Genomic DNA, 20946 nt, shown 5'->3' with positions numbered 1-20946 from the left:
GAAGGAAGATGAGGGCTCATCTCTATGTATAAGCTATATATTCTCTTCTTTTGCCTTAGTGAACAACTATTTGATTGATTCCCACCCGTGGACGTAGATCCAGTTGGATTGAACCACGTAAACGATCTGTGTTTTCTTGTGTTCTTTGCGTTTCATTTCTATGCCAGGAAGTACATATCTCACAACACTTTATTTATTTTTAAAACAGAAGTGATAAATCCATTCTATTTAAAGTCTTGGGTGATTGAAATGTAAAATTTTAGGTTTGGGTGGTCAATCCATTATATTTAAAGTTTTGGATGATTGATACGTAAAAATCAAGGAAAAAAAAGGAAAACTTTCCACTCTATCACTCCCCTCACGTTTGGCTCTATCCTGAAACCCACACATCACCTTCTCCGTTCAAGCTCCAACTCCACTCGCAGAAACCCCTCTGGCTCTTTGTTTTCGCAAAATTATTCCCTGGCTCTCAAACTTTTCCTGCAACCAAGCCCAAGCAGCTTCTTTCTCCACAACCAAAGCTCATCTTCCTCCCCTACAGCCGAAGCCCAAGCTTCCATCCAGTAGCCTGCCACACCACCAGACCAAGCCCTCCTCTGATCTTCTCCTCCATCCCTCTCCTCCGTCTCCCTCTCCGCTCCGTTCAGGGTAGCTGCTGACAACTTTCCCTCATCGGCAGCCTACTCCCCTGGCTGAAACCAGCTCCTCACAATCTCCTCCGATTCAGTGCCATACGAGCTCTCTAACTCCGCCCTTATCCTGCCGCAACCACACTAGTCGGCCAACCTCCTAGACTCCTATTTCTGACTGTTGTGACTCCAACAGCAAGCAGCAAATTTCATTATTCCGCTCCTTCACCTGCAGCAAAACTGAACCAATAATCCGTTCCAGGCCTACCCTCGTTGATGAACCTCCACAACCTGTTTTCTCTCATAGAGCTGCTGCGATCCTAGTGCTCCTTGCTCGTCTCAACCGAACAACCACAAAGCTCACCACGCCACAACAGCTTCCCCTCTCTAAGCCCAGTCTGCCTCTACAAGCCGCAATGATCCTGCACATGTTGTATCTACAGGCCACTAGGTTTTCCTCCATTCTCCAATTTCTTTATTTCCTGCAGCAAACCCAAATCCAAGTCATACAGCACTCCAGACCCATCTAGATTGCATGCATTTTAGTCCTTGCTTGCCAGCTACCCCTGCCAGCCACTTCACCTTACGAGCTCTAGCCCAAATTCCAAAACCAGCATTTCGACCTTGCATTCCCGTGCTCAAACTCATGCATAAAAGTATAATTGCTGATCTGAACCCATTTCTTCACGCGATGGGAAAATATTGCTATATATGCTTGTGTTTTCATTTGCAGGTGACATCCCGATACACATATTATAATTACCCGTACATGTTTTTCTTAGCGTGGCGGGGAAATCCTACTGTTATGTGTTTGCTTTTTGCAGGTCCAAAGACCCGTATACGCATTTCTTTATATGACGGGATACCCAACTTCTGCCACACACATTTCTTTGTGTGGTGGTAAACCTGTTCCGACTTAGTTACCTCCCAATCCAAGGAGGGGATGCTGGAATATTGCCGGATTTTCAACTGAACAAACCTATACTTAAAATAATTTAAAAGAAAACTGCTAAATACAAAAATAATTAAAATAGAAAAAATTTATAAAATGAAAAGAAAATTGAATATTTAAAATATAAGCAAACACATAAAATTAATAGGTGACTCGATAGCTCATCATAGAGCTCGAGTGTAACCTATTAAACTCGGTATTCAACAAAGATAGTGATCATGAATCTTTAGTGAATATCTAATCTTCTTCTGGATAATTGAATAAACCCAAATTTGTCATATACGAAAGATGAACTTAATCGAATACATAACTGATTAGTATAGGGGGGCTTGTAATGAATTGGGGAGCTCATTTATTAAGAAGGGCGTGACTTGATCAATAATTCAACAGTAAATGACCAGCCTTAATCGAAAGTGCTCCCTTATTATCAGGAGGGATAATTAACCATAGAGGCTTGCACCTATGAGAAACCATAAACCCAAATAAAAAAATCCTTGCAAAATAAGAACAAAATTTCTGAGTATTGTCTTATCTATTATTTTATTTGCCTTTTTGAAAATTTGACTCTCAAAGCTCTCTCAACACACAAAAACAAAACATAGAATTCTGGGGCGTTGAAATTTTCGGAGCCCATAAAATATACCTTTTCATGCATAGGGAAGGTGGCATATATGTAAAAATTGAAGTTTAAGTGTTAGATATATAAATACATAGAAATTGAGTGGTATGAATGTAAATTTACAAAAAAATAAAGGGTACTTACCAAGAATCCATTGTCAAGAACTAGAATGTAGTCCATGTTTAACACCACAGAAATTCGATGAGCTATCGTGATCACTGTCATGCCTTTACATTCATTCGAGATAGTATTTTGCAGTAAGATTGCTGTTTGTGTGTCAATATTAGCAGTACATTCATCCAAACAAAGTATCTGCAAGTTAACAAGTCTCTTATTAATATTCTAAGCAGATAATTCTAGATAGAGAGCATATGTTGCACCGTGAATTTTTTGATTTAAGCCAGAAAAATTCGGGCCACAAAATCTAGCAAGGGATGCAAAACATTTGCATAAATGAATGTAAAAAGGTTGTCATAATACAGTACCATAAATAATATCATAATCAGGCTGGATAAACAAGTATTTCTAACTATTTCCTGAAGCATTGGCATGCAACAATAAAGTAGCATTTACATACATAACACACAATTATCATGTACTTACATATCTCAAACCTAAACTTCTATATTTACGCACACAACGCTCAAATCTAAAATCACAAAAAAAAAAAAAAGTGCTATTGCCACTAATTAAAAGTGAACTACACTTTTCATCAGGTTTAAAGCACCAAAATGCCATGCATGTAAATATGAAAGTTCAAGTTTGAGATATGTAAATAGATAAGAATTGCGTACTACATATGTAAATTTTCCTATTTTAAAACCCTTCTTATTCCTTCCAATTCATTTCTAAAATAAAGAACATATCTAAAAATAGATTCTTTTTTCAGATACTACAATGGTAGAGCCATTATCAGTATCTACTTATGTTAGAGAAAACTACTGCGAAAGAGTCACTTTTTAATTTCATCGCAAAATAGAATCACAGGATTCTAAAAAACCGGAACAAAAATTTAATCACAGAAGTACAATCACAACAACCAGAAAATCACATAAGGATTTTACGTGGAAAAACCAGAAAATGAGAAAAAATCATGGAGTCACAACACCAGAAATTCCACTATAAAATTCAGAAAGTTTTACAAAAAACTCAAACAAATTTCTTCTCCACACACATGAAAAACTTAATAGACTTTGCACAAACAATCTTCCGTTTCTAATCCAACGTAAAAAATCAAGCCGAATCACTGAAATCCAACTCTTCGACATTCCTCACATTCACTGGGATGCTCATCGAAGAATTCAGAAAGAATAAGACAACAAGCTCACCGATCCACGCTAAATAATTGGCTTCAAACTAATTTTTCGTGTAGTAACTGCACCAAGCGCTTAGGCGCCCAAACTTGGCACCTAAGCGCCAAGTGCTCTGTATCGACGCCCCATAATGGGCGCCTAGGCACCAATAGCAAGCACCTATGTGCCGGTCTCTCAGGAATAAAAACAACGCTCACTCTATAGCGAGCACATATGTGCCCAAAGCAGGTGCTTAGGCTTCACAGCCTAATAATCTCCTACTTGGAGACTATAACACCAAGAACCAGTCCTGTACTTGTACTTCCATCTGAATCACCTTCATAGGCATGTACCGTCGTCACGTATCGTGATGTGGCTCACCACCGGTCTCAACTTTCATGAAACCCAACTGAAGCCAAGCAAAACTTCAGTTTCTCAAACGTCACCACCTTCATCAATATTTCCGCAGGATTCTCAAATGTGTATATCTTTTCCAGAAACAATTGCCCATCTTTCAGAAGAGATCAAATGAAATGATACATGAGCCAAATATGTTTCATCGTAGCATGAAAAATAACGTTCTTAGCAAGATGAATCGCATTCATACTGTCACTGTAGAGTCTTCCAATCCCCTACTCCTTGCCCAATTCTGCCATGAAATTCTGTAGCTAAATCCTTTCTTTGCCAACAATAGTGATAGCAAATATTCAACCTCTGTATTTGAAAGGGCACCAATCTTCTGCAACCTGACAACTGAACTCATCGATGCGTTCCCCAATGTGAAGATATCTCGTTGTACTTCTCCTACCGTCCACATCTCCTGTCGGAACTGAATTTACGAATCCCTATAGACTGATCCTTGCTTTTCCATAACAAAGTGCCCTGTTGTCTGTTTCTATCAAATATCTGAGAATCCACTTTACCAGCTCCCAATGATGCCTCCATGGATTGCCCATATACCTGCTGACCACTCCCACTGCTTATGTAATATCTGGTCTACGAAGTTCTCTCCATCTATGCTTGCTTCGCTTCAGAGTTAGGCTATAACTCCTTAGAAAGATTGAAGTGACTGCCTAAGAGAGTGCTAATTCGTTTCTTCTTACTCATGTTGAATCACTGTAAGATTTTTTCAACACTCTACCTGAGACAACTTCAGTGTTCCTGCATTTCTATCCATACTGATTCTCATCCCGAGTATCTTCTTGGTTGGAACCAAATCCTTCATCTCGAACTCATTTGATAACTATTTCGTTAAGTCCCTGATTTTCTTCATAATTGCCCATGCAATTAACATGTCATCCACATACAAAAGAAACAAAAATAACAATTACTGAAGTGTTTGATGAAGCAACAGTGGTCTGCTTGACACTTCTTGTATCTATTGTCTAACATGAATCTGTCAAACCTTATGTACCACTGTCTCGGGGTCTGCTTCAAGCTATAAAGGCTCTTCTTCAATCTGCAGACCAAATCCTCTTTGCCTGGAACCTTATAACCTCGTGGTTGCACCATGTAGAGTTCCTCCTCTAGATCTCCTTGTAAAAAAGCTGTTTTTACATCCATCTGCCCTTGATATAGATCTTCCACTGCTACTAGACTCAGCACAACCCTGATAGTAGTCATCTTACCACTGGGGAGAAGATCACTGAGTAATCCACTCATTCCTTCTACTGGAAACCCTTCATAACAAGTTTTTCTTTGTAACGCTTACTACCATCTGACTCAAATTTTAACTTTTAGACTCACTTATTATGCAGTGCTCTTTTGCCATTTGATAGTACTGTCAAATCCCAATTCTGATTTGACTCCAAAGATTGCATTTCTTCATCCATGGCGATCTCCCACTCCATTGAATCTTCAACTTGAGTGACCTCCTTAAAGCACTCTGGTTCACCATTATTAGTTTATAACAAATAGTGTAAAGAAGAAAAATACCTTTATATGGGTTGTTTCACTCTGCCAAATCTTCTTGACTTTTGTAGCAGGGGACTAAGGAGCTTTCAGTGCTCCTTCAGATTGAGCACTACTTTTTTCTACATCTTCCTGATCACCAATATCTTCCATGTCCACATATTTGGATTCTTCAGAAGTAGCTGACGAAATGTCCTGAACTTTGACACTTTCCTTGTACATTTCCATTTCGTTGAATGTGACGTCCCTGTTTCTGATGATATTTTGATTATGATAATCCCAAAAATTGTACCCTAACTCATCTGAGCCATATCAAATGAAGGTGCACTTGACATATTTTGAGTCAAGCATGCTCTTGGACCCTACATCAATATGCACATATGCAGAACACCCAAATACTCTTAAATGAGATAAAGATACCTCTTTGTCACTCCAGGCTTTTTCAGGGAATCCTTCCTCCAAAGGTACCGATGAATTAAGACATATCAGATAAACAACTACGTTTACTGCTGCTGCCCAAAATTGTTTTGACAAGCCTGCATGCAGTCTCATGCTCCTAACACGCTCCTTGATTGTTCTGCTCATTCGCTCAACCACACCATTTTGCCTTAGTGTCCTTGAGACAGTGAACTCATGCCTAACCCCCTCTGTAGCATAGAAACTCCCGAATTTCCGATCACGAAACTCACCCCCATTATCTGATATGAGACATTTCAGCTTCAAGCCTGTCTAATTTTCTACCATGACCTTCCATTTCTTAAAGACTTCAAATACATCAGATTTCTGCTTTAGGAAATAAACCCATACCTTTCTCATGTGATTATCAATGAACATGATAAAATAGTGAGAAGCTCCAATGGACTGAACTTAAGTAGAACCCCATATGTCAGCATGCACTAACTCCAGTTTTTTTTATTTCTCAACTGACCAACTTTTGGAGAAAGAAATATTCTTCTGTTTGCCATAAATATAGTCTTCGTAGAAATCCAGAACAAACCTTGAAGCTTGTTCTTTAAAAGTAGGGACTTCTTATCTTTCTTGCTCATATAACCAAGCCTATGGTGCCACAGTCTTGCATTCAACTTGGTTCTAACCACATTGATGAAATCAACAATTTCATTGATCAGATAAAGGGTGCCTTCAACGTTGCCCCGAGCCATCACTAATGCCCTCTGATCACCTTCCACGAATTACTTGTGAAAGTAGTCACGAGTCATCACTTTGTCAGCTAGCTCACAGAGGTAAGATTTATCTTCAAACTTGTAACATGTCTAACTTCAGTAAGCTTCCAGACTATTCCATTCAACAACTTAATATCAACATTACTCTTTCCAACTATACTGTAGACATTGTTATCTCCAAGATAAACCTTCCCTAGATCACTCTGAGTGTAGCTTTTAAATACCTCTTTATTGGTGCAAGCATATAAAAAAAGGCACCAGAATCCAATATCTAGAATTCAGTACTGACTAGGGATAACACCAGAGAGTCACTTTGGATTTCCTCTGTGGAGACATTAGTAGAAAAACTACTTTTCTGTCCTCCACCACCAGCTTTTCTTGGAGCTTTGCAGTCCTTAAAATGCCCCTTTTTATCGCAGTCCAACATCCTCCTCTGTTTGACTTGGGTTATCCTTTCGTAGACTTGGATCTGCCTTTATCTGTATTCTTGCCTAGATTCCTTCCCCTGTTATCAACATTTAACACAGAACCTAGAGATTCATCATTCGCTGCTTTTCTGCAAACTTCTTCATTCAACATCAAGCCTACGATATCATTGAAGTTCAACTTCAAAGTTCTTGAAGAATTACTCATCGTTGTTATTAAACCATCTCAGCTTTCTGACAATGAAGATATTATCACCAGTGCTTTAACCTCATAATCAAACTTGATTCCTATATAACACAACTGATTTTACACAGCGTTGAAGTTATTTAGATACTCAGCCACTGAACTGTCTTCCACCATCTTCATATTGAATAACTTCATCAGAAAAACCTTATTGGAAGCAAAAGGTTCTTCATACTTCTTGGCCAGTACCACCATGAGATCCATCGTAGTTTTCTCATTCATAATGTTTAATGCAACATAATAGAAAAGTGTCAACTTAATCAAATCTGGTACCGTTCAATCCACCACTTCTCATTCCTCCATAGGCATAGACTCGGGCTTACTTGTGATGCCTTGTAGTGGCTAATAGAATTTTTTATGATACAACAAATCTTCAACCTGCATCTTCCAGAAAGCGAAGTTCGTTCCAATGAACTTCTCCACTTTGAAGCTCGCTTCTTCAGGCATTGCTCCCACTCAAATCAAACCCTTCTTTAATACCAGTTTGTTAGAGAAAACAATTGCGAAAGAGTTTCCTTTTAATTTTGCCACGAAATAAGATCACATAATTCAAGAAAACTGGAACATAAATTTAAACACAAAAGCACAATCAAAACAGTCAAAAAAAGCACAAAAGGATTTTATGTGGAAAAACCCGAAAACGGGAAAAAGACATTGAGCCACATCACTAGAAATTCCACTATGAAATTCAGAAAATTTTACAAAGGACTCACACAAATTACTTCTCCATAATCACACGAGAAAACCTACAGAACCTGCACCAAGAATCTTCCCTCTCCGATCAGACGCAAAAAATCATGCCAAATCTCCGAAATTCACCTCTTAGACACTCCTCACCTTCACCGGAATGCTCGTCGAAGAATTCAGAAAGAAGAAAATGGCAAGCTCACCGATTCACACTAAAAAATTGACTTTAAAACCAATTTTTCATGTACTAATCGCATCGGGAGCTTAGGTGCCCAAACTTGGCACCTAAGCGCCAAACACTCTGTATCGACGCCCTATAATGGGCGCCTAGGCTCCAATAGACTGGAGCTTATGTGCTTGTCTCTTAGGAATAAGAACAACGCTCACTCTATAGCGGGTGCATATGTGCCCAAAGCCAGCGTCTAGGCGTCGATTCCTCTGTTCGAGCAGCACCCAAGTGGGCAGTTAAGCATCCACAACCCGACGCACATGCGCCGGGTGCCTTGTGCTTAGGCTCCACAACCCAACAACTTATAATAAATGATAGGGCATTTACATACCACACAATTCCTATGTATTTACACATCTACACCTAAACTTTACTTTTTACAAAAATAAATCCAAATCTTGCAGATCACATAAATAATACAACCATTTCATCTGTTAAAATGTGAAATACACATTTTCATGCATAAGCAAGGTGGCATGTTTAGATGTTAGATATATAAAATTAGAAGATTTATCTATTGAGTTGAATGAATGTAAATCTTCCCATAGATAAATAGCAAATTGTATGTGTTAGATATGTAAATAGATAAAAATTATGGAGTCTGTATGAAAATAACCCTAGTTTTAAAGTCCAAAAATGCTTGCGAAACCTTTCAAATGTAATGATTTTTTTCTTACTCAAGGACTAAACAAAATCATCATTCTCTAAAGCAAATTTTCTATATAAAAGCAACCAAAGAAGAACTGAATAAAATATGTGAGTATAACAGCATCCATTACAGATGCTATCATAGCACAAAAGATGCATGCTCCAAAACATTAGATGAGTATATAAATTGAAAATGAAAACAATTAACTCAATATAAATTCATTGTCCAATTTTACCTTGGAGGATTTCATAAGAGCACGGGCAAGGCATATAAGCTGACACTGACCCACAGAAAATGAACACGCTTTTTCTTTCACATGAATATTAAGTCCCCCAACAGATTCAATTAAAGTTCTTATATGAACTTTCTCAAGAACTTCCAACATTTTTTCGTCGCTTGTCCTTCCCGATGGATCCAAGTTATCCCTACAAAGACACAAAAAAATCAACTTAAGAATTTGAACCCATTGAGAGAAAAAGCTTCACAATTGCCCTTTAACAGTATAATCACCAAAGAATTTCATTATGGCAAACATGACCTCTCATGTGCTCAAAATGAAACAAAAATTGCACAAATTTTATGCCCGAATTACCTTAATGATCCCTCAAACAGGAATGGGCTTTGCGGAACTACTGCAAAACTTTGACGAAGTTTTCTCACAGCGACCTCAACGACATTTAGGTTGTCTATGAGAATGCTCCCATTTGAAATGGGAGCAAGACGAAAAAGGGCATTTAGTATGCTTGATTTACCAGCTCCTGTTCTTCCAACAACTCCGACCTGAAAGCACACACAATCAGTGTTTCACTACAAACGGAACATGAAATTGCAAATTTTATAAAGGAGTTAAGTGCCAAAATAGTCCATTGACTGTTTACATGGGGTAAATTTTAGTCCTAGAGTCCATAAAAATGCAAAATTAGCCCCTAGACTCTTTGAATTGGTGCTGAACTAGTCCTCCATGAGAACCACTTCAGTCCATATTATAGAGTTTAAGACTAAATGGAAAGATACTTTTATAGACAAATTAAAAAGATCCCCTGCAAAGAGTGAGAGAACTATTTTGACTGTTCTCTTTTTATAAAGTGCGTATCTTGTCGTGATCAGAAACAATGTTAGAAAAGAAATAAAATGGCAAAATGTTTGTTATGCTTTTCATGGTACTAACCTGAAAGCCGGCATTGATTTTAAATGATAGATTATTTAAAGCTGCTGGCAGTGAGGGCTTATATCTTAGTGTTACATGTTCAAATTCAATCTGCCCGTGGGATGGCCAATCCGGGCGAGGAGATACTGATCCACATTGTTCTTCTTGAGGAATATTCATGTACTGGAGCAATAAATGAGGGTAAAATTGTAAAATCGACTAATTTTCACGTGAATGAACAAATAAGATAGTCATTCACATACCTGCAAAACTCTCTCAACAGAAACCATCTCCTTCTCCGTCTCCGTGAAGCTCGTAAGGAAGCTACTTAGTAAGGATATGATCGGTGAAGCATAAGAAAGCGCCAACCCAACCTTACATTATCAAAATTTGTTAGCATGAAAGTTTTCATATAAAGTGCTAGAAATTATGTAAGGGTTTTATTTATTTCCTGCTATTTTCTATTTACTTCCCGTGATTTCCTATTTATTTCTTGTCATTTCCTATTTATGTATTTCCATTTATTCCTAGATTATAGGAGTTTCTGTTTTTAGTTTATTTGATTTGATTCTTGTGTTGTTCAGGTCCTTCGGTTTGCGGAGGGATTAAGGTAGATGCCGAACCTCTGGTGGAATCAAGAACAACGTCGGACAAAAACTCGGAGGTGGAGGAATCAGCTATGGCTCCAACGGAGCCAATGGAGAGAATTGGCCCCCAAGGCACATAAGGAGTTGATACCTGCATCTGGCAACCAGTAGGGATGTTTTTCCGATTGTAGGAAGGAGTTCTAGACGGAGGAGTACCGGGAAGGAGGCCTACAAGAAATTCCGTCTGCAGAGAATACTGGTTGTAGGAACTACCGGGAAGGAGGCCTGCAAGGAGAAAACATGCCCGTAGGGAGGCGTTCCGATAGCTGGAGGCTTGCAGAGAGGAGTTTTGGTGGCTAGGGTAAGATTCCTAGCTCTGATACCATATACTTTTGGAGAATTAAACAAAATTCATTTATGGATATGAAATGTTGGCTTGAATACAGTTTATTAGAATCCTAACTTAGGAAAGAAATAACATCCATATCTCCAAGATTACAAGAATCAAATCAAATAAGCTAAAAACAAAAACTCCTATAATTAATCGAAAAATAAAATGAAATACATAAATAGGAAATAACAGGAAATAAATAAGAAAAACAGGAAATAATTAGAACCCTAATATACTTCTAACATAAAGTAGTAGGGAAATTTATATATGCAGCACATAATTTTTATGTATTTACAAATATCATACCTACACTTTAAATATTTACATGCATAGCAATTTGGTGTTTTAAATTTATGCATGAAAATGTGTATTTCACTTTTAAAACGTGTTGATAGTGCTATTTTTAATGTAATATTAAAGATTTGAGTGCTGTGTGAGTATGAAAGTTTAGGTGTGAGATATATAAAATTAGAATTGCTTGCTATGTATGTAAATGGTCAAAAGTAATAATGACAAAGTTACATTCACAACGAAGGTAGTGATACTAGAGCAAATAAGCTTACCAGTCCAGGTGTCCCCAGTTTAAAGGGAAGATCACCGCTGCTGCCTAGCACCGCCATTAGAGCAATGAAAGAAATAATAAATGCTGCCAGCAACTAAAGAACAAGGTTATCAAAGGAAATTGATTATAGAGAATTATCAATATTGCAAATAACAATATTAAACTTCCTTCTGTAAACTTCAAGGAATTACATGAAGCATGTAAGATGGATCTAGAGTTCAAATTTGACAAAATAACACTGCATTGGATAAGCATCGTTGAGATTTTCAGTTATTAGGGTAAATGCTCAATGAAGATTTCAAAATTGAAACTTTCACATATATAACCCTTGAATTTAAAGAAAGAAAAAAAGCTTAGATTGTAAATCAGTTTTATGACAACCTTTTGGTGGTTTCTGCCACAAGATTGCTTAGGTCACTGTTAAGAAAAAAAAAAGAGATAAATAACAAACAAAATAAAAGGGTGAGAAGAAGCTTACTTGGAGGCGCAAAGAAAGCCACAAACTAGCAGTCATCTCTGAGAAAGATGTTTTCTGGTATAAAGCCACATGCTTAGTGAATTTGGCCATGAAAAAATCCTGTTCAGAAAGTTAACCAGCGGTTTTAGATGTCGCATGCAAGGCAAGGGAGAGAGAGAATGAAATTTAGCAGACGGAGAGAAAATAGCACAAATATATAGATATCTCAGTATCTATATAATATTAGAAAAGCCCAAAGGTGAATATATTAATAAAAGAAAATGTATAGATAGGTTGGATGAAAGGGCCCAAATTGACACCCTAAAAACCCGGCATACAACACACACGTAGGAAATAAATGTCTACCAAAAGAATCAAGATTAAAATGTAGACATAGAAACTATACGCCAAAAGTCTGCCAACACTCGCAGATTCAGTTAGCTTGCGAAAGATCCAATTTAGCCTTGCCTTCGCCTCTGGTTCTAGGCCGGGAGCCAGCTAACAAATTGTTAAGTTCATATATATATATATATATATATTGCCAAACTTAGAAAAAAATGGCGTTGTCTTCCGCTATCGGACATGGAGAACCCTAGCAAATGTTTCGCATCAGACTTCTCTATCGTCGTCGGCTCGCGTCACACTTCCTGTTTCGACGTCGACTACGGCTCGTGTCAGCGTCTTACGTCTCGTTCGATTTTGACGCTGGAAACTTTGCACGTTCGCGTCTGACGCTTCCTGCAATCGCGCATTTGCAGCTCCCATCTCGTTTGTTCGGCTCGTTCACGCTCAAAGATTCTGTGTCGACCATGAAAGACTTCTGCGGCTCTGTCTGTTGCACTGGCGCCCGAATTACTCACAGTCTAGACTCAAGTAGCTTGCCGTTGTTCAACTCTCTTCCATGGCTACGACTCTATGGGATCAGATAAGATTTTCCCTCAAGTTTACCATGAATCATTTAAAGGTCAGGAGGACTGCAACTTTATCAAGAAGACGGGTAGGAAGAGTGGCAAACTGAAGTTTCCAACCTGGTTAACAAGTTCAGATTCACCCTCATTAAAAAGTTCCAATAAGGACATCCCAAAATGGAAATCGTTCGAAAGGCTTTTGAAGATATCAAACTATTGTGACTTTGGAAGGTTGGACTCTTTGATGGAAGACATGTAATGATACAATTATCCAAAGTGGAAGACTATGCCAAAATATTTTCCAAAAAATTTATGACAATAAAGGGAAAATATATGAAACTGCTAAAGCGGTCTCCTGAATTTGACCCTAGTTAAAAATCACATATAGTTCCAATCTGGTTTAAGCTACTTGGCTTAAAGTTGCACTACTTCAACCACCAAGTCCACTATTCTATTGGAGCTGCGCTAGGGAAACCTATGAAATTGGATGCACCCACCTTCAATCTAACCAGACTTTCGGTTGCAAGAATTCTTGTTTAAAGAGATGTCACCCTCCCTGATGTAGACGAAATATGGCTTGGTACTGCCCACAATGGGAATTGACAGCCAATTATAGTAGAAAAAAGACCCTACTACTGTAATCACTGTAGACTGTTTGGGCACACCCCTGTCAAATGCTTCAGGCTTCACCCACATTTGAGATCGGCGGGTGCTAACAACATCATCCATGTGGAGGAAAATATAGCAGACATTGCTAATCTTCTAGAAATGTTGAATGAGAATTTGACTCATAAGGCTAATCCTCACCAACCAGACCAACAACTTTTGCCTACTGTTGTTGAGGCAGCTCTTCCTCAGATTACAAATTCTACGAATTTTGTTGTAGCAGATTCTAGCAGAAGTGACTTGGATCCACCTATTGTGAGAGAAGAAGGTACTAAAGTTATGGAGTGTCAGGATCAAGGTGTGTTGCATGCTGAGTTAGATCAGCAGTTTACCTCCATCGAAGATCCACCTATTGTTCACACGGGACTATCTCTGGCAGATGATTGAAAGATTTACAAATCTAGGAAAAATAAAAAAGGAATGTTAGATCTCAGTAACTCTCAGAATGACTGTATCATTGTTTCGGGCGAAAGCCCACTTCTCAGTATGTTGTTGGACACCCTCCCTAGATCCAGGGGAAGGGGAAGCAGTAGACCCACCGACTACCTATATATATATCATGGCGTCAGTGGCAGGCATCTCTACTAGAGTTTTGCTCGATGGCGATTCCCTGCGTTGAATCCTTCGACCTTCAATCCATCGATTTCATCGTGCTTGATGACGAAGATATTCTCGTACTCGACGACGAAGGGCTTCTCCTTCGGCTGTTTCGCACTTCGTATCTCCTCCTGAAGCGTTCGCTCCATCATTTCGTCCTGCCCGACGATAAAGAGCTTCGACTCCTCTTTTTCGTCTGTCTTCGTAGACCTCGTCGAGCTGTGCCTGTTCCGCGGTTCGGGTTCTACGGCTTCGCCACGACCGCCTTCGGCTCGTCATTTTTTGCCCTCTGCTTGACTTGGGAGGGCTTTTCCCTGCTATGAAGGAGCTCCCTTCTTCGGCGGTTGAACCTGATAAAACTCTTTTGCCCACGTGGTGGGTAATCCTCAGGTGGAGTCGGCGGTTGTCTTCCCCTCAAGTTATAAGGAGTATTGTGATGGTATAAGTGACTGCCCCTTTATTAAGAATGCAAGTAAAAAAAGTGGGAAAACAACAAATTTTTTTCTCTGAGTTAAAAATTTCAACCCTCACTGAGAAAATCAAGTTCGCTCTTATTGAAAAATTTCAATGGGGGCACCCACCTATGGAAGTTATCAGGAAAAGTTTTGATGATCTCAAACTAGCAGAAAAGTAAAAAGTGGGGCTCATGGATTAGAGACATGTGTTGATTCAATTAACCGTGACTGAAAACTACACTCAGATTTTCTCGAAAAAATATCTTAACATTGCTGGCAAATCAATGAAGTTACTCAAGTTGTCTCCTAATTTTGACCCCAATCATAAATCTCCTACTGTACCAATGTGGTTTAGTCTACCTGGTCTCAAACTGCACTTTTTTCATCATCAGGTTCTTTACTCTATTAGAGCCATATTTGGGGACCCTATGAAGCTAGATCTACCCGCTTTCAACCTAACCAGACATTCCGCGGTCAGAATACTTGTGGAAAACGATATTACTTCACTTGATGTTATTGAAGTCTGGTTGGGCACAACTCAAAATAGATATTGACAAAAAATTAACATGGAGCACAGACCTCCTTATTGTTCTTATTGTAAGCTGTTTGAGCATATCCTTGATAAATGCCATAAGCTTCATCCTAATCTGAAATCTAAAGATCAAGTGAATAAGAATAGATCAAACCCCACTGTTCTGGACATATCTGTTCCACCTGGAGAGAAAACTACCATAGGACAGGAATTGGTGTCTAACTTAATTGCCCCTGTGGACCCCCCCTGAAAATACTGTATCTGCGATTGATATGAAACTGGATGGCTCTGCTGAGCAACCTACACTTTCAAACCATATTGAAAACAGTACTGAAGGATCCCTACCTACATGGACTGAAAATCAGGAGAACTTTGCAGCTCCCAATCTTCAGGAAGTATCAGGGGTAAAGACGACAACTCATACCTCACATACACTAGAACCTATTGTGGATACAATTGTTGGCAATCTTTCTACTACAACACTACCACATCATCCAAATGAGCAAAAATCTTCGGATGAGGAATATTAGGTCTACAATTCCAAGAGGAAGAATAAAAATGGAGATCTACTTAAGCTAAGGAATCTAAAGAATGATACTTTGGTTACTTTGGGCAATGGTATGCACCTCACTAATTTTTTAGCTGGTTCCCTTTCGAGAACTAGAAGCAGAGACATAACTAAATTGGGTTATCCCGATTGAAGTTATATGTACCACCTATTTTTAGGTTTTTATTTTTCTTTTGTGTGTGTGTTGTACCGTGTGGGTTGGGCGCCTATTTGAGCCCACTCATACAATTTATCAAATATATATATATATATATATATATTGAAAAATCCCTAGGGCAATTATATTAAATAGGAAAAGGTATAAATAGATTGAAAAAGCCCTAGGTTAATATATGTATATACATTACCTTCATTACGATCAACATCATCATCATCAGCCTTGATGTAGGAGCTCTTTTGCAAATACTACGTCTCGCAATATCATGATCGTGGGATCCCATGATAGCAAGATTCCACACAGGCGGAATCGATCCAACGTATGTGGGAAGATGAATCTAGATTGAATCCTATCCCAGTAAAACAAATTTCCACAATCCCGCAAGCTGGATTGAGTGGGAATTCTTTCGCATGCAATATTTCATTATTTCTTGTCTTTGACAAACTTTTGCTTTGTTTTGTGTTTTTTAGAGATTGTATCTCTAATTTCTACACTAAAGTGTTGTATTATTTTCCTCTTGTAAGTGGTATATCTGTATCTTGCTTAGGAACCGGGGGTGAACTTCCTCACAACCCGCATTTCACCATTTCATTTCCCTTCTCATTGTTTTTATCAGTGACAACAACCTAACAACCGCCGAATCAAATCTATTGTACAACAGCAGATTTTGTCGCTTATTCCCCTCCAAACATCATCAATCGCCCATATTCTCCATAACTTGATATCCCACAACCACTTCCCGCTAAATCCCTTTCTAAACATTTTCTAGAAGGCCTAGACTGATATCAAACCTTCACCGAAGTTCCAAACTCTTTAGGTCATCTTCTAACAAACCTTTTTCTCCACTTTTTTCAGGCCATTAAACCATCTTAAATTCAATCTACTCTTCTTTCTAATTCTTCAATATGAATTTTATGCATTCGTCTGATTGATGCATCTTGTTGTTAAAATGGTGGAATGACAATGGAGTGAGTTAATCTCAATCACAAGTGGGATTATCAGTAAAGGCATTGCTAGTAAAGTAGGAACTGAACTAATGTTTCACTTCTAAAGTCGGAATCTGTATGAAACATGAGAGTATTGGTTTTAACCTCACATATGATAATCGAAAATATATCAGTGTTGAAGCACCAAGTAATTGCCCTAATGCCACATGATTAAGCTTTTTAGTTGAAAATAGGCTTCATCATTATTGTATATAGTCAAAATTAAATGTTGATAATTTGGGTAGCAATGTCAATGGTTTGGATAGACTCGAGTAGTTCAAATAGTTTATAGATATTATGGGTTTTAAGAAGTGAAATACACCTTTCATGCATGGGAGAGATGATAATGTATGTAAAAATTGAAGTTTAGGTATTAAGTATGTAAATATATAGAAATTGAGTGGTTTGTATGTACGTAGATCTTACAAAAATATAACAAAATCAAGGCACTAGGCACAACAACGTTGATTACCTCCAACTTAAATGCCCTTATAGTTGCTGAACCATCCAACGTTTCTGTGAACGAGGAATAAATGGGTGATCGAGAAACACTGTCAAGCCTTCGCAACTCTCGGGATGTAGACCTATAGTAGAACTGAAGAGAGGTCAGTTTAACTTGAACTTTGAATGAAAGCTGTGATCAATAAAAATTAATAATTATAGCATAATGCGATGTGATATTAAACTTAGGATGCACTGAAATTTTTGGTATTGGCCTTTATTGATAAAAGGTAGTGATATATGGGAAAAATATGTATTGCATGTTTCTTTATCCAATATCGTATGACTACATTATTCATCAAGAATTTAAACATTCCCATATAAAAATGTAAAAAAATGAAAAAAAAATAAATAAAAATCATTATGTGAATGGAAAAATAACAAAAAAATATAGCACATTGATATTTTCATGAACACACGAACAACAACACATGGGCCCAAAAGTAAAAAAAAGAAAGGCCGAGTCAACCATCCACATGAAGTTGTTGTAATTCTGGATATTTAAATACCCTAAAGCAAACTATTTTTGGGCAAATCGAAATATAATAAATGCTCAACTAGGCCGCTTTAAGGATCAAGATTATTTACTTTCATCTGACCTCCTTACCAATAAATCCCACTCTTCAAATTCAAAACCCAAGCCATTTACAAACAAAGCCGAAGCCACCTCTTTTCCCTTTTGACACGGGTATGAGTTTTATTCCACATCCCATGTATTTTGCCTCATTTAAAATAGAATTAGGGTTTTTTTATCTCCCATAGTATAATGTACTGCTAAAAAACTAAGGACTTTTAGCTTGTTTTATGTTATTGGAGATTACTTTTGCTGGCTTTTCTCCCCTTAGGAGTATTGTATCATCTTACTTTTTAAACAGTGTACTTGTAGCTTGATCAATATAGGAGGTGGTATCTAATCGCCGTCAGAACCCCGCTTCCTAACTACACAAGGACAATAACAACCGCCCCTCATATTCTCTAAAACCCCTTTTATTTTTAAGCTTTTTCTCTTCTTATTGCCTCGCAAATAATCTCAACCCCCTTCATTAATCTTTATATACCATCCAAAAATACTTGATAAGTGTCAACTCCACTAAAGTTTCTATATTACACGCACATTCCCTTGCATTCAAAAATTGAAGAAACCCTTCTATTTAAGAAAATGGAATAATTATTTATCAAATTGTTTCTTATACACCAAACCCAAACCCATCAAATAGGTTCCCACACATTAACATGATCCAACAACCCAAATGAATAGAGTTTGACCAAGCCCAACACATCTAAGCCAACATGACGTGTCCCGTCCAATACTATCAAGGCGACAACGATAACAAAAAAAAAAAAAATAATGCCTTCATCTTACTAAGTGTGGTGGCTACATAGATCATTTTTCTTCATCGTGTCCTATTGAGTGTTATATTTTCATTTACTTCTAATAAATTAAAATAATTTTTTTATACAAAATGCACAAGTCTTTTTAGGTCTACCCTCTAAACGTCTACCTTTCATAACATAAGTCAAATCTAAAACATCTACCTAAATTATAGCCCTAAAAGGGTAGCCAAAAAGCATGTTGCTGATAATTGTACCAATCAAATTTTTAGAAACAGCTACCTTTTTAATAATATTGTGTATATTTCATTCCACTAAATTATAGAACTAAAGTTATGATTAAAACGCAGCTATGCCAAACTAGATAACAGATCCCAATAGTCGCTAAAATATAGGTTGCTGATGATGAAATAATGTTATAATCTCGTTGACTACTGCTAGAAGAAAGAGAGAATTATACATGACAATCTTTTCTAATTATTTTTAAGTAAAAGGATATCTGCACGTACCTAAACAAGAGAAGAGAATAATAAAAAAGATTAAAAAAAAAGAGTATGCTCAATAACAAGGAGGTATTTAACAGTAAATAATAAGAATTATCATATGATATGTCCTTCACTTATTTAATTATTAAAGCCTATTTGATATTAAACATTGGCATTAGGTAGTCATGTTTATAATTAACAATGCTCATAGTTCAAAAAATTATCCTGTCGATCCTTATTTTCTTTATTTATTTTAAACCTTGTATGAAAATTGTTATCCTACTGAACATAGTTCATTAAATACCATGAATATCGTTATTTAGAACAGAAAAATAGCAAGTTGGGCTATTGACTGATGACCCAATTTTTGACTTCATCCTAGAGTTCTGATATGAAGCTTGAATACAAGTTAAATGCATGAGGCAAATTAAAGGTTTTCCATACTTAATTATAATATATAAAATTTCTTAGAAGCATTATAGACCGTTTTAATGATTTAAATTGTGCACGCTTCCATATTAGAGAGTATGATTGATCTAATAGAGGATTTTCATTTACAACATATTAAGACAATTCAGGTTGACTAAGTTTCTGTTCACTTGATCATGATTAGTGAGCTCATAATGAGCGTTGATCGGAAATGTGTATGGCTGGATTATTCACCTCTGTTACATCCCATGCTTAACTGAGAGGAATTCAAAATGGGATGTGATAGAAGGGACCTTGTGGGTTTGTGGGAGAAGCAACGACATGATGATGTAGCATACTTGATGTGGAATGAGATCAATGAATTGGCAATGGTAGACAAACATCAATCCGGGACATCAATAGGGGTGAAGGCGCAAGTGTGAGGAACAATAGAGGACGAAGAACCCCTTGTGAGTCCCAGTGCTTTTCTTCCTAACGTGACAAATATATTTTCTCGCTACCACTTGGGTTGGATGTGAGTCCCAGAGCTTTCCTCCTCAATGTAGCAGATTCTTTTTCCCGTCACCACTTAGGTTGGATGTGAGTCCCAGTGCTTTTCTTCCTAACGTGACAAAGGTATTTTCCTGCTACCACTTGGGTTGGATGTGAGTCCCAGAGCTTTCCTCCTCAATGTAGCAGATATTTTTTTCCGTCACTGCTTAGGTTGGATGTGAGTCCCAGTGCTTTTCTTCCTAACGTGACAAATATATTTTCTCGCTACCACTTGGATCGGTGTGAGTCCCCCTATACGGATGTTAAGGCTTCCGATTCCTTCAAATTCTGATTTATTCAAATTTCAAATTCTCGATGATCGGTGTGAGTCCCCCTATATGGATGTTAAGGCTTCCGATTCATTCAAATTTAAATTTCAGGATCGGTGCAATGATTCTGATTCTTTCCACATATTTTCCACAACATATCCCTAAATTTTCCGCATGCATGATATCTCCAAATTTTGGCATAAATCCCACGTGGTGGCCCCGTACTTCCTTTTTCAAACTGATTTCCTCACTCAATCAAATTTACAATAATCAAATGATGCACATGTGACGAATCCCTGCATCCCCAGCGGAAACATTTAAAAATCTTCAGTAAGCTGTTGTCTTTGGATTGGGAGTACCCTGGTGGAAAGCCCCAACTCAAATTTGATTTTAACTCTGGATCGATTCATTCCGAGTATGATGTACTTGGATGGTTCTTTTGATCGTGTTGATCACTTCGGTCAACACCAATACGCGCGGTGTGCTTGTTCAGCACACCACACCTATTGGGGGTCCATTTGTTGACCTCATTTTAGTGAGGTCTTAGTCTTCTACTCTTAGAACCTAG

The 20946-nt window shown here is 37.8% G+C and overlaps 1 protein-coding gene across 1 annotated transcript in view; it reads right to left on the bottom strand.

Annotated features, from left to right (window-relative positions):
- LOC110029169 (ABC transporter C family member 13) overlaps positions 1–20946 on the bottom strand; it is a 158609-nt gene that overhangs the window by 3915 nt on the left and 133748 nt on the right. Inside the window, 8 exon segments of the mRNA XM_020731338.1 lie at positions 2345–2512; positions 9054–9243; positions 9411–9598; positions 9987–10148; positions 10229–10339; positions 11507–11599; positions 11984–12082; positions 17304–17426. Coding sequence (XP_020586997.1) covers positions 2345–2512; positions 9054–9243; positions 9411–9598; positions 9987–10148; positions 10229–10339; positions 11507–11599; positions 11984–12082; positions 17304–17426 — 1134 coding nt within the window.

The sequence above is a fragment of the Phalaenopsis equestris genome, unplaced genomic scaffold (genome assembly GCF_001263595.1).
Source record: "Phalaenopsis equestris unplaced genomic scaffold, ASM126359v1 Scaffold000552, whole genome shotgun sequence".
NCBI classification, from domain to species: domain Eukaryota; kingdom Viridiplantae; phylum Streptophyta; class Magnoliopsida; order Asparagales; family Orchidaceae; genus Phalaenopsis; species Phalaenopsis equestris.
Note: the sequence above shows the minus strand (reverse complement) of the source record. Positions and strands in the feature narration are given on the sequence as shown.